This window comes from Osmerus eperlanus, chromosome 6 (genome assembly GCF_963692335.1).
Source record: "Osmerus eperlanus chromosome 6, fOsmEpe2.1, whole genome shotgun sequence".
Classification (NCBI taxonomy): Eukaryota; Metazoa; Chordata; class Actinopteri; order Osmeriformes; family Osmeridae; genus Osmerus; species Osmerus eperlanus.
The window spans coordinates 11,790,671-11,804,453 of record NC_085023.1 but is presented as its reverse complement, the minus strand read 5'-3'; the positions used below and the strand labels follow the sequence as shown (position 1 = coordinate 11,804,453).

The window sequence follows — 13,783 nt, the reverse complement described above, 5'->3', positions numbered from 1 at the left end:
TCCTCTCCCCAACCAACCCCACTCTCCCTTCTTATCCCTATCCTCTTCGAGCATGACATTTAAGATGAGCACTTAAGCTTGTTATGAAAACCTTCACAGGCAAAGTAGAGGGTCTTAAAATGCTCACTATCTATTCTTCATTGTGAAAGGCTTTTTATTTGAAACATGTTTTTTTACCATAGGTGTCTCATTCCTCGTATGCCCAACCTAAGATTAGTTTGGGACAAAACATCTGGAAAAACGACAACACATTTGACCTTTTTGTCTCGCAACTTGCTGCCCAGTAGATTGTGGAACCATTGACACATTTTTATTGCAATGGTCTGGAAAGCAGGTTATGTACTTCAGAACAACTAAAATACCATATTATTCAGTCAGACCTAAATAACTTGTTGTCCACAGTATTAGTTTGGACCAGCATGAAGATAGTTGGGGAGGAATGTCTCTCACAGATCTGTGTTTAACTAGTGAGCCCTTCAAGGCTTGATCATGGGTCCAGATTACACGAATGACACAGGAATGTATACTGTTTCCCCATGGCTGAACAGACTATCGCTGAACTGCTAGTTGCTTTTATTGTTTTGCAGAAATCCCTCATGGAGTTAAAACGGGTGTCAAATGCTGATAAAAACCAATATACTCTTCTCCAAACTGCCAAAGATGGCAGTGGAGGAGCTTATCAAGATGCTGAGTAAAACCAAGCAGGAGAAAACACATTGTTCAGAACCAGTGTTTGACTATGTGGACCCCCTCTATGATGCTTCTAACACATACTTAAGCCACTCAATGCAGTCTACTACAGTGCACTGTCCGTTATAACAGGTGATATTTTAGTGCACATCACTGTACTATAACCTAGGCTGGAGCCAACTCTAAGCACCAAGATTGATTTATCGTGCGATCATCAGGCTTCTTCAATAGACAACTTCCCTTTAGACACGTAATTATATTAGGACACACTTTGGAACTTTATACACTCATTATACTAAGACTCAGATCAGCACTCGACTTATAACACATTGTATTTTATTAATGCTACACCTACCCTATGGAACAAGCTCTTAAACAAGACACTTGATTGCCATTGGTCAAATTGAAGGATTTACTTGGAGGGAGTTATATTCAGATGCTTGTAATTGTTTTATTAGATTTTATTCTTACTTTACTATTAGAATTTAAGTGATTTTTACAACTTTTGTATGCAGTTTTCCCTTGCAAGCAAGATTTGTTTTCTCAATGGGATACCCTATTTAAAAGTTAAATTTAAACAAATGTTTAGAAGTAAACAAGAGACCCCCACACAATGCCAAGGTGAACAAAAGCTGTTTCACACTGTGATTTACTCTCCCCAGACACAAGTGTTTAATTTACAGAGCTGTCAAGGACACACCGTTGTCCGATGAGAACCATTGTATATTTTTCAAGACTTGCTTTTCAAGGGTTGGAAACAAAAGATTTGCTGTTCAAAGACTGACACCAACCGTATTACAAAGGCTGTTTGAAGCCTTGGCTGTCAAATTTAGCATCCATACTCCATCAAGCAGGTGAGCACGCACTTTCCACAACACACAGATTCTTCAATACTCGGGACACACTGTTCTTGCATTGATTGCTTGAACAGTGTGATGAGAAATCGTTAAAAAAAAATCCTCAGACGCCACCGTTTGTTTGTTCTTAGTTTACAGAGGAGAATGTTGACTTTCCTTGTTGCCGTCTGAATTATTTGTGTTGGAAGTGGCTTACCAGGGCTGCCTGCAGTACTTCACATTGTACTGTACCGTACTGCAGAAACATTGCCTTAGTCCAGCAGCACAGAGCTATTCCACCACACAATCTTTCTTTGACAACGTTTGAACACTCGAAGCTGAGTAGAGAATGTAGTTGAGCAACACGCTCAACTTAACTCTCGCTTGAGATGGGGGAGGTTTACAGCCAGTATGATATATTTAAAGTGATAACATGAGCTTTAAAAATTGCTTAACAAAAATCGTACTCGAGGTTTGAGCAGCATGACGGTGTTAGCCTTACACTTAATACAACTACCCACCAACTTTTGACAGTAAACTCAGTCTGGCATATGACCAGACTAGACTAGACTTAGTCATTGCTTTAAAACTCATTTTGAGTTGTGAGACAACCAGTGGTGGGTGAATGTAGCTTCTCATACAGCTTCAACTGTAAATTTGTCGTGACATGTACATAACCCCTGCTGACGTGAGCCCATAGGGCTCTGTCACATACACAGCGTTTAACTTTTACATGCTATGCTTTACACATTTCTACATGCATTTTCCAGTAGTTTTTTCTATTTTGCTTTGGAGTTCTAAAGTGTAGGGGAATAAATAATAAATCACAAGCACATCAAGCAAGCTTTTTCCCATCGTCTCTTGTACATCATAATCCATGTGTGTAGTGGCAAAACAACTCTGTCGAGTTGTCATGTAGGTTTTTTTCCCTGTATCAAGGATAATGTTTTCTTTGTAACTGGACTGCCGTTTTTGGAGATAGGATGCAAAATATCAAATCCCCTAAAATCCAAGCAGATATTTTTGTTCAAAAATCCGTTCAAAGTTCCGTCCTCAGTAACTTCAGTCCAGTCTACTGATATGAAACCCATGTGAATGAACCCACTGGTAAACCACCCTGGACCTTAAGTGTGGTACCCATTCTCCCGGGTGGATTGGTGGTATGTTTTTGCTGCTCTTATTTCTTATTTAGATAACAGGGTCAAGTCCAAGTGCTGTTCAAAACCCCAGAAAAAAAAAAAAAGCATTCGCACAATCAATCCACATTTTCAAGCTCCATTTAATGTCCTACCAAAAGGAGTATGTGGCTGTACTGGGAGTAAAATAGAAAGTGCATTTTCTTTCACTTGGAATCAACATAAAAAAAAGATCAAAGCAGTTCTTATTTTCTTTTGCAAGGAGCTGAGTAGTTAAATTGTAGAAATAAATTGTATTAGAATTTTTTTGTGGTATGATGTAGATCAAAGGCACATCACAGCTTTGTATATCACCGGGATTTTTGCACACACAGGTAAACACACATGCACAAGCCTTCATACACGTTCATCTCCCAATTGCATCTTACATACAAACTCTTGTGATCTACAAATTCGTATCAATTTATATATCCGGGCAAAGTAAAACAGGTTGCATTTATTAAACTTGCATTCAGAATTAGTGAGGCAGAAAAAAAACATGTTCATAGCATTTCAGAACAACCTGTAAAAGGGATAACATCATAGCAGTTAAGAATGTCCATTTCAGCCTTTATTGAAGTTTACAGTTTCCTGTAGAAATCAAATAAGCGATGTCAATGGGAAACCAGAATATTTCTCAAATTCAGGAAAGTGTACGTGTGTGTGTCCTTATTTCTCGGATTTTAAATAGTATTCTTAAAGAATGACCAATATATTCTTGGTTACAACTGTCCTTGCGCTAACAGTCCAAAAAAGAAAAAAAAAAAAAAAAGAAAAAAAAGGAAAGGAAATTAACATTCAGTAAACATTCTTCTCTAAAGGTAGTTCCCTTATATATTCTGTGATTTGCTCTGTCATTATGTATACATAAACAAGTTTAATAACATACCAATCAGTGGTTATTTCACAATTGGAAAAAAGCACAAAAGTTTACACTCTTTTACAGGTAAATAAAAGATAATTTCGTTTTTGTTGACTGTTTCCTTAAGGGCATAGCATAGTTCTGAGTTTTTGTCTTATTTTTGTCGTTTTGTAAGCGGTTTCATATTGTCGCATTTCCCCGGTCCTCTCTTTTTCAGCTATTACATAATTAGATTCTTACATACAAATATTGACAAAATGGTGGCTTGTGCTTCAAAGCCGTCAAGTCTATTCAATAACAATAGTAATAGTCGTGAGGAGGAGTGGCCACTGCTAAAAGGGGCGGGACAGGTGCTGAGGGGGGGGCGGGGCTCATAGCTGGCCCTCGCTGCAGTGGCCTTCCTGGCTGCCGCTTGGCTTCTCCGCATCCTGATTGGGCTGCTCCTTGACCATGAGGGCGGTGGTCTTCTCTGAGAATTCCTCGGCGTCGGGCTCCAGGCCCTCTGGGCAGGGCAGCTTGAGGAGCTCCTCTCGGAGCTGGGCCGTGTGACGCTGAGAGGGCAGAGACAGGGGCCAGAGATGAGTTCAAAAGTACGGCTGCGCTGCATTTAAATGGTTCGATGGACAGTCGACTTAACGAATGCTAGTCATGTTCGAAGGAGCAGGGGGACGAAACAAACAAATACACAAATGAAACTACAGGTGGACACTGAGGAATATCTGAGCCGATGGGTGGTATCTGGGCAGGGGATGAGAACACTTAGGCAAAACTAAGCACCACCGGAGATGAAGGATCACATTTCCCTTCTTTAAACTATGCCCTTAAACACCCAGCAATGGTAAAACATAACCATTTACAACAACATAAAAAGGCCAGGACAGGCAAAATGAACACAAATGTGAACCCAAGACTAGCAGTCAATTGGTGGCTAAGGTGACTGTGAGGAATAGGCACTAAAACCACCCTGAACATCCAGGGGGGGCAATGTTTGCTGACACACCATGATGCACGGACCTGATAACCAGTCCAATCTACTACCCCTACTCTGAACAACACCCTGGCTCCTGCGACGTCCACAGCACAAGGCCTGAAATGTAGGCTCTCTGTGCAGTCGTTATCAGTGTTGCAGGGATTATTTACTGTAGATATTAATTGTGGTGGTTGTTCACTGCCAGAGAGAACAGCTACCAGTGGGACAGTGTGTGTGCGCGCGCGTTATCAGCTCCTGCACGGCTGGCTCAGTCGGTCTCGGAAGTGTGTGAGAACGAGGGGAGCCGTCTGGGAGTGATGAATCAGGACCTGTCGAGGCCCAGTGTAAACACCCGGGATGTTGTCCTCTGCAGACTATTCACACTTCATTAACACAACATGGACTAGTACCAAAGCTGTGTGTGTGTACAGTATGTGCCTGTTAAAAAGTGTGAAATTGGTGGTACAATTCGCCGTCTGGTAAAGTAAAACCCTGGCGGTATTCTCTGAGGGGTTGGTTACTGGTGCAAACCAACTGTGAAGCCCTTCGGATCATTAGGCTTACAAAAAACAGGGCTTTACAAACAAAAATGGGAGTTGGTATATATTTTGTATATCCAGCGTGTGGCCGTTTCGCCGGGATAAGCAAAGTGAACAGAGGTGTGCGTGGTTACCTTGAGAGCTGCAGCGTGGTGGGACATGGTGCGGCCCACTCTCTTGTCGGTGCTGTACTGCTGGATGTCGGCGATCCACTCCTCACACTGCCCCATGATCTCCGCCCGCTTCAGGTAGAAGTGCTTGTGGATCACCTGGAAGTGCAGGCAAGGTCAGAACACAGGTCCCACAAAGATTGCGTCCGAAACCGGCGGCGACGACGACAAGCGCATGCAAACGCGTGGCCTCCTCCTCCTCCCATGTTGAAAGGTCACCTCTGGCTCAGCCATCAGACATGGACGGTGTGAGTCACTCGGCTCCGTGGCCAGTAGGTACCATTAGCGGCATCAAGGATGATGAATTGATGCCTTTTATCCCCCGCAACTCCGCCTAAAACCACATCTTTCAATTCTGAGTATCGTGACTAAACCACAGTTCCAACCCCAGAGGTTCACGCCACGTTAGGTATGAGAAAACTGTATAAAAATATATTTTTATTAAGAAGAAAAATAATGTCTGTACACACAACCCCCCTCCCCTCACAACTAAATACCAGTAAATGAATCCTGGCTCCCTCACTGTGCTCTTTCAGGTAGATTTACGATCGGGCAGGGGACACTCAATTCTCCCACCATTCCTCCGAGTAACTTTGGGGAAGCTACAGAAGCGGGTTGTGAGGAAACTTTTCAAGTCGTCCTCCGTGCTGCCAAGCAGCAGGGGGAGGCAGGCTCGCTCTGGCTGGGAGCAGTGCAGACGGGCCGCTTTGAAGTGGGGGGAGCTGAAATAAATAGAAAACGCTCCCTTCCTACTGGAGGAGCTGGAACAGAGCCTGAGCTTCAACCGCGTTCCCCCCCTCGGCTGTCTGTTGTCTGGAGAGGGCGGTTGTCAAGCGAGCTTGAGATTGCGTCGACGGGCACATGTGCTGTACTGTATACCGATGGGGCTTGCTTTCTGAGCTACAGTCTTTGTTTCATCGCATCAGGTTGTGTGTGTGTGTTAGAGAGAGAGGTCGGAAGAACAAAAAAAATGAAAATAAAGGACTAGATAGTGTGTGTGTCTGGAGGTGTGAGAGAGCGTGAAAGTGTGAATGAGCGTGTGTTTGCGTGCACGCTCAAATCGACCAGCCTGTGCGCAGTTTATCCTGCTTCACTCAAAGACATTGTGACTGAGGGCTGGGTGGACTGGCTACGGCAATGCAACCAGAGTACCATAGGCATACGCATGTCCAGAAAAATGACTCGATACCAATTCAATTTAATCAAACTAATATTGCAATTGAAACTGCCAAAGGCATACATCACAGAAACAAAAAAACGATACGATGGGAAAGGGAGAGGTGTGGAATTAGAAACAGCTCTCCAACGGGAGTCAGTTTAGATCACATTAAAGATTACCTTCAGTATTAAACTGTAACTACCCAGACAGTTTTAATTATTTGGGGGGGGGGGGGGGGGGGGAAGTGAAATAAAAGAAGAGTTGGCTAGCTTCTGTATCTCTCTGCCTAGTTCTCTCCCGAGTTTATTACTGGGGAGGTGCATTTATGAGCCTGGCTCGGACGTCACAACAGACCTTGTTCTGTGATCTACACACACACACAATGGGTTCTGTCAATCTGACAATCAACCCCTCTAGCCCACCCCCGCCCCTCCCTAAAACCCCCACTCCTCCCTTCCCTCTCCTAGCAACAGTCGCCAGGGTGGGTGGACTGGGATGATGCGGTAACTGTTCACCACGTCCCCTTTTCCCCGGCAGCTACTGTGTGGAGGAGGAGTTCCCATCCGGACTGCTGCCCCTGCTATCCAGCAGGACCCGGAGACTCTGGAGACGAGAGCGAGAGAAGACGACAGCTCCTCCACTCGACCTCTTCCGTCCCTCCTCTCGCATCTCAGTTCCTCTCTTCCCTACCTCTATCCTTCTCCCGTACCCTTCCACCTCTCACACCATCTCTCTCTCTCCATCTGGCACCTCCTCCCCCCCCCCCCCTTCCTTCCCTCCCTCAGTCTCTCCTGCTTGAGTTATTTCTAACGAGTTCTTCGAAGCCGCCGCCGCCATCCCCCCCCCCCCTCCTCCCCCTCCCTCTCCACTGATTGCCGGGGAAACGCTTCAAGGTCACCCTGACGTGAACGAGAGCGATCTCTCATGTCGCCCCCCCCCCCCCCCCCCCCCCAAACAAACCGCCTTCCGTGCACCAACTGTACCCTGCCCAGGCTGGACGCGGAGCCATGGAGGGGGATGTGTGTGCAGAGATCCCAGCGTGTTCAGGGGGGTGGGAGACCTGGGCGTTCCACCTCCTCCCAGTTTCTGAACATGCTACCGCGCGTGCTCATCAGAGTGGGGGGCGTGAATCGGACCAGTGACCTTTAAAAACGTCCAATGACACACACACGAGAACAAACACACAAACATGCACATACCAATACATGCCTAGATACACGCGATACACGGTCTGGTGAGTCCATGCCCCCGTTTCAGTATGAACTAAGTGACCTTTTTAGGCTATGCTGTCCCACTCATTAATCCAGCGGGCAAGGGGAGTGTATATGTCATGGGTAAGAATGAATCATGTCAGGGATATTTAAGAAGTTTCTGTCCCCCCCCCCCCTCCCTTTCCTCGTCTTCGTGGTCACCGTGACCGCTTCAACGTGACCGTGACCTGAACGCTCAGGTCTTAGACTAAACCGTAAATATCCCCACTGGCTGTCTGGGTGTGGGGTGGTGGAATCGAGATTCTCCAGCTCACCCAGAACACGTGCAGACAGATTCACCATCTAAAGAGAGGATATCTGTCCTCTCAGATTGTCCTCTCAGATTACGGAAAAAGCTCCACGGGTTCGCGAATGATTCGAGTCTCATTCTTCCCATACTTTTCGGCGCCAATCTAACCCTGACTGGATAACAGGTAATAGCTTGGAAGAAAGAAGAATGAGCTTACATCCCTCCCAAGAGCTTTAGGCCTGCGGTAGCTCTACTGAACGGATGGGCTAATAATAAAGGTATCGCAACAGGGATAACTTGCGTACACGTTACCAAATGAGACGTACACGGATGATAACACAATTGTCCATCTCGGTGCTAACAACTTGCTCATCCCGCAGTGGCTCACGGCTAATTAGCTATTTGAGCTGTGAACGCCTTTACAAGCGCATTAGCAACCTGCAGAACAATGTATTCGGAAGGGAGATCGAGGCCGCTGGATAAGACGGCGACGGAGGAGTGAGTGATGGAGACGCGAGCCACAGCGCAGGCAGTCCATCTCCCAGGCCTCAACTCGCTCACGTCAGGAAATGAGATCCGGTAAGGATTTGAAGTGGTTGCCGTGCTTGTACGTGACGCGTTTAGAGCCTGGTTGATGCGTTCTGACACTAGCTTCCGCGAGAGTGAATGTGTGTATTCACAGTGGTTCCAGTGGTTTTGTAGAGAGAAAGAGAGAGAGAGAGAGAGAGAGAGAGAGAGAGAGAGAGAGAGAGAGGGGGGGGGCAGGGTTTGCTTCCCCAGCTGGGCACAGGCGGCACAAGCAGATGGCAAGACTTGTCCTCTGGATGGCGGTCTGTGAGGCAGGGAGGAACAGGCCGGCTTTATTCGCGCCGACCTCGACACAACAGGCCCTGCCTCCAGTGGTGTCTGTGAGACAGCGATGGAGTGTTTTGGTGTGCGTAGGGAGGTGTGGTAAAGACATTGAAGGTATAATGTGTGTGTGTGTTGGCGAGACAGAGACATTGAATGCCCGCATCCTCAATCATGGTTATGGACATCTCACATGGTTTTTCCTCTCACCAGTGCGAGATGTTCCCAATGCCCCGCCCCCCCCCCCTTCCCCCCACACCTCGTTCTCATCCGTCACCGAGCTATCTGTGACTAAAAAAGTGACATTCTAAAGCCCCCATCCGATGTCTCTATGACACCCTTAACTCATCGGCAGAGGAAAGTGCTGGCTGCCACCGAGCTGTGTGTGTGCGTGAGAGAGAGAAGAGACTGAGAATATGAGTGTGAGCAAGTGTGGAAGAGGGGAAGAGATGGGAGATAAAAAAGGAGATGGAAGGGGGGGGGGGGTTTGCTGGGAGTGATCAATTTCCTTGCCAGCGTAGCCATGGCAACCCAGGCGGCAGAGGCACATCGCTGCTCCGCTCTTGGCTTTTCCCTACCTCCGTGTTCAGCTGTGTGTGTGTGTGTGTGTGCGGGTGAGAGTGTGTGGGTGTGTGTGTTTGGGTGTGCGTGTTTGAGAGAGAAGCAGAAAGCTCTCTCAGTCACGAGAACCAGGAGCTAGATCTTTCCCTAAAACCCTCTCTCCCCCTAGCGAACTGCACCGTGGCAACAAGCTGCCCCCCCCCCCCCCCCCAGCTGGTGTAGCGTTAACCAGGCTGGGTTAAGCAGGTTTCACACACCATGGCCTGGCTGGGTCCCACTGGGCGAAGGTGTCTCACTAAAACCCATCAATAATGCACCATAATGGAGTGTCAACACAATGACTCATTTCATTTGACCGCGTGAGCAAGCCACATTCGGTGCGTGCTGCAGGTGTGTGCGTGCGGTCCCGCTCGTTGCTGAATCATTGTCATGTTTACACGGCAAATGAACACAGGAGCACGTAAGGTAGCGGGTCCCTGAGATCACGAACCCACAGTCCCCCCCATACACACACGTTCAAGGCCAAATGGGCTAAACACAAGGATGAGCCTGCTTAGTTGGACCCCAGTGCCTGCCTCCCATCATTGCTGTTGTCATTTATCCATTGACAAGGCCGGTTTGTCAGGTAGATAGATCTGTGGGAGTCACCCTCACCCCAGTGTGGACTGAACCATTAAGGAGGAGGACGGGGGATGGCCACGCTTCCGGGGGAATGACAGTACTAACAGATTATGAGGCGGTCGCTGAGAATGTTAGCCACTAATGGGCCATTCACACTCCGACAGGCTAAACACTCTCGTTCTCCCTATGCTCTGACAGTATCTCTCTCTCACACAAACACACACTCAAGAGAACCAGACACGAAATGATCTATATTTCAACAAGCAACCTGTTGTCCCTAACTCCACCTGACAATCCGGCTGGTGCATAATGCAGGCTCGCTTCCGAATCTTTGCTTTCAGGCTACAAATAGGAAGCGGAAAGTTTGGATTCTCATACACGATGACACACCAGAGGGGACGTAAATAGAGCCGTCTGCAGTGTCAGAGAGAGGTTTTCGAGTTCAACTCCAACAGACGTCTGCTCCTCCAGAGACTTCCTCCTCCAAACCGGGATGAAAGTCGCAGTGCCCCCCTTTTTTTTTTGTGTGTGGGGGGGGTCGTGCCTGTTTGTGCACGCGGGCCCCTCACGGAGACTTGGCGTTTAGGTGTGCGAGCGCGTCTTCCACCTGGTTCTACCCGGATGTGGATGCCGGCTGTGTCTCTGCCTTTGGCTCAGGCACTTAAGAGGCCAGAGGCAGAGTGGATTGTGCGACGGGAGGGGTGTGTCACAAGCCTAATTGAATTTCAGATGGTGGGGGTGGGGTATGCGAGTCGGAGGGGGTGGGGGGGAGGTGAGGGGGGCTTTTGCCTGGCTGGCGCGCTCCCTTATTCAGGAGCTGTTACCAAGACCTGCCATTTCCCCCCTGTGCTCCTTGGTTCTAATCCACGGGCAATTTTGCTGCACAGCACCCAATGTGCTGTGTAGAGCGGCTATTTTCACCCCCAGACCACAGCAGACACACCGATGAGGCCCTCTCTCCGCAGAGAATGGAATTCCACTAGGAGCGGTGGGTGATGTGGCTAAGGCTGTCCGTTTGTGTGTGTGTGTGTGTGTGGGGGGGGGGGTCACGGGTATGCCTCTGTTCTTGAGATTCATAAATGGACTGTAAAAAGTACAACCTGACCAAAACAAAACAAAACAGGAGCACGCTTGGTGTAGCTCGAACATCAACCTGACTAGAAAATGGAAGTGTTTTTCTAACCCTCTCTAAACATCCTGGAGGTATTCCCAAGCGTTTCTTCATTTATCCGAGTAATCCCCCAGAGATCAGGTTTCTCTGTTCGGTGGGAAGTCCAAGTGAAGTCATATATAATAGATGCTGTATGATATGAGGGTCATGAGGGCGTGAGGGAGGATGTGTGTGTGTGTGCGCGCCGGAGGGGACTAGCCAGCCATCGCTGTCAGTCTAGTTTCCTTTCTGAGCGAGGTGAGAGGAGAACATACTCAGTTCCCCGAGTCCCTCACTTCCTTCTCTATTCCTCTTCTCTTTTTACCCCCTCCCTTTCTCTCTCCAGCGTCAGGTCTATCCAGTTGATGTCTCGGTGTACGAAAACATTAGTCTAGAGGAATCACAGGTAGAGAACGAATAAGTGACAGGAAGATTAACAGAGAGAAAAAGGAGGGAGAGAAAGATGGAGAGAGAGAGAGAGAGAGAGAGAGAGAGAGATGGAGGCAGGAAAATGCATTACTGTCTGGCAGAGGCAGAGGTGGGCTTGGCAGCACAGCGAGCATCTGGGATCTTAATTGAATTCGGTGTTTTCATCCAGGGCTAACATTCCCTCAATCCAATATTTTAATCAATGCTGACTTTTTGAGGTGTACGTGCACAGGCACCCACACACAGATTAAAGTGCAGTAAATGACAAAGACAAGTCAGTGACTGGTGGTGGTACAGAGGAGCACTGGCCGACGGGTTGACTTTCAAATGATGCGACGCGGAAATGAAGCGCGTGCACCTGTAACGCCGCACGCGCGCGACAGAGAGAGACTGAGTGTGCGAGCTACGTGATGGATACAGGCCACGTAGGAGCCAGACTGGAGTTGTGTTCATCGGGAGGCGCTCTCCTCCTCTCCCCCCTCCTCTCAGCCACCACCCTCAGACATCTCCCCTCGATGAGCCGGACCTCCAGCTCTGGGTCAGTTTCGTTCTTAGCTTTCTCGACTTGAGCCGACTCCCTCTCTCCCTCTCTCCCTCTCTCCCTCCCTCCCTCTCTCCCTCTCTCCCTCTCTCCCTCTCTCCCTCCCCCCGGTGAGTCATTCTTTCTGTAGCTTCCCTTACAAAATACAAAAATAAAATAAAAAGATGCGGGGGAGAGACGGACGGATAGATAAAGGGAAAGTCGAGCGAGGGAGGGAGCGGGACATGGAGAGAGACCCACCAAAATGAGGACATCATCTACCTGAGGGATTGAGAAGGCTAACGTCCGTTCGGCTGCTGAGCTAACACTCCCCCCCCCCTCCTCCCCAGGAGCAGACACATCCTTTCTAATCAATCCGTGGGATTGTACTGTGTCGGAGGAGGGTGTGCAGAATGTTCCGGACTGTTTAAAGGAGGATTCTTAGGAAGGGACCAGGGACCACTCCCCTTTGAAGTATGAAGTAGAGAAGAGCGAGGGGCGGGAGTCTGGAGGGGTATTTAAGGATATCTGCCACCTGCACACACTGCTAAGGGTTGGGGGATTCGGTAGGTTCTCAACAAGCCTCAAAGACGGAGGTTAAAACTAGACACTAAGCTTCCAGCGTTCCCCAGAAGAGCGGAGGTTAGGATGAAGGGCGGTGGTAGGGGCAGGAGGAATGTTCCACGGTTTGGAGCCAGAGGCTGTGGCAGCTCTCACCTCCTGGGAGAAGAAAGAGGCGCAGTGCAACCCTCTTCAGTCTCTGACTTTGGGAGATTTGGGGGTGGCGGTGGTGGGGGTGGCTGGATGACAGGTTTAAAGGAGAGTAAGGGTTTCTGGTGATATCAGGTGTGTTTCTACTTTTAAGGCAGATTCAGAGGTTAGAGCACTGTGGGTAAGAGGGGATAAAGTAGAAGGTTTGGGGCGAGGAGGAGGAGGGGGGGGTTGAGCGCAGTGGGAGCAGGTGAGGTCAAAATGGTGGGTCTCTCTCACCTCTTTGAAGCAGGGCGAGGGGTTGCGCATCTGCTCCAGCATGGCCCACTTGACCGAAGCCTGCCGGATGTTGCCGTCGTACTCGCGGGAACTCTGCGTGCCGCTGGGGGTGCCGCGCGAGCGCTCGTAGCCCGGCTCGTTGAAGTAGGGCTCCGCCACGAGGATCAAGGACTGGACCGACACCAGCACCTGGAGGAGGGAGGGAGGGAGGGAACAGAGGAGGGAGGGAGGGAGAAAGAAGAGAGGCCAGGATTAGGTCAACGTGTGCGTGCCAGGAGAAGGAAAAAGCGCCATGTAGGTGGGAGGGCCTGAGTGAGGGGAGGGAGGGAGAGCGGTGATCCCTCCAGCCAGGCAGCAAAGCGTGACAGGACGACACCGAGAAGAAGAGATCTTCAACCCCACCACCACCACAAAAAAAAGCATAATCTCATCGCGGTATATCATGAAATTCAATTAGAAAAAAAATTATAATGTGTAATTACATTGTCATTAAAGATTTTATGAATGCCCCGGCGTTTCTTAAAGAGAAGGGGTACATGTCTCTCTTGCTAAGGCCCAGTCTCAGCGCCTGTCCTCTTAAACACGGGGTGGTGGGGGTGGATGGGAGGGGGAGGGTTAACCCGTCAGATAACCAGCCTGGTACCCGTGTCAATAGAAGAGCAAGGGTAGCCACCTCACAAAAAGTGACTTGCTTTTAAGGACCTTCGCATGGGCCCTGACATCGACCCAGATCTCCCTTCCCCTCGCAGCCCGGCTGAACCT

At 48.7% G+C, this 13,783-nt stretch overlaps 1 protein-coding gene across 1 annotated transcript in view; it reads right to left on the bottom strand.

The window, feature by feature from the left end:
• Window positions 1-3,138: 3,138 nt before the first annotated feature.
• The window catches only part of birc6 (baculoviral IAP repeat containing 6), a 91,947-nt gene continuing 81,302 nt past the window's right edge, over window positions 3,139-13,783 (bottom strand). The window contains 3 exon segments of the mRNA XM_062463498.1: window positions 3,139-4,114; window positions 5,207-5,341; window positions 13,022-13,210. Of these exon segments, the coding sequence (XP_062319482.1) occupies window positions 3,935-4,114; window positions 5,207-5,341; window positions 13,022-13,210 (504 nt within the window). The 3' untranslated portion in view covers window positions 3,139-3,934.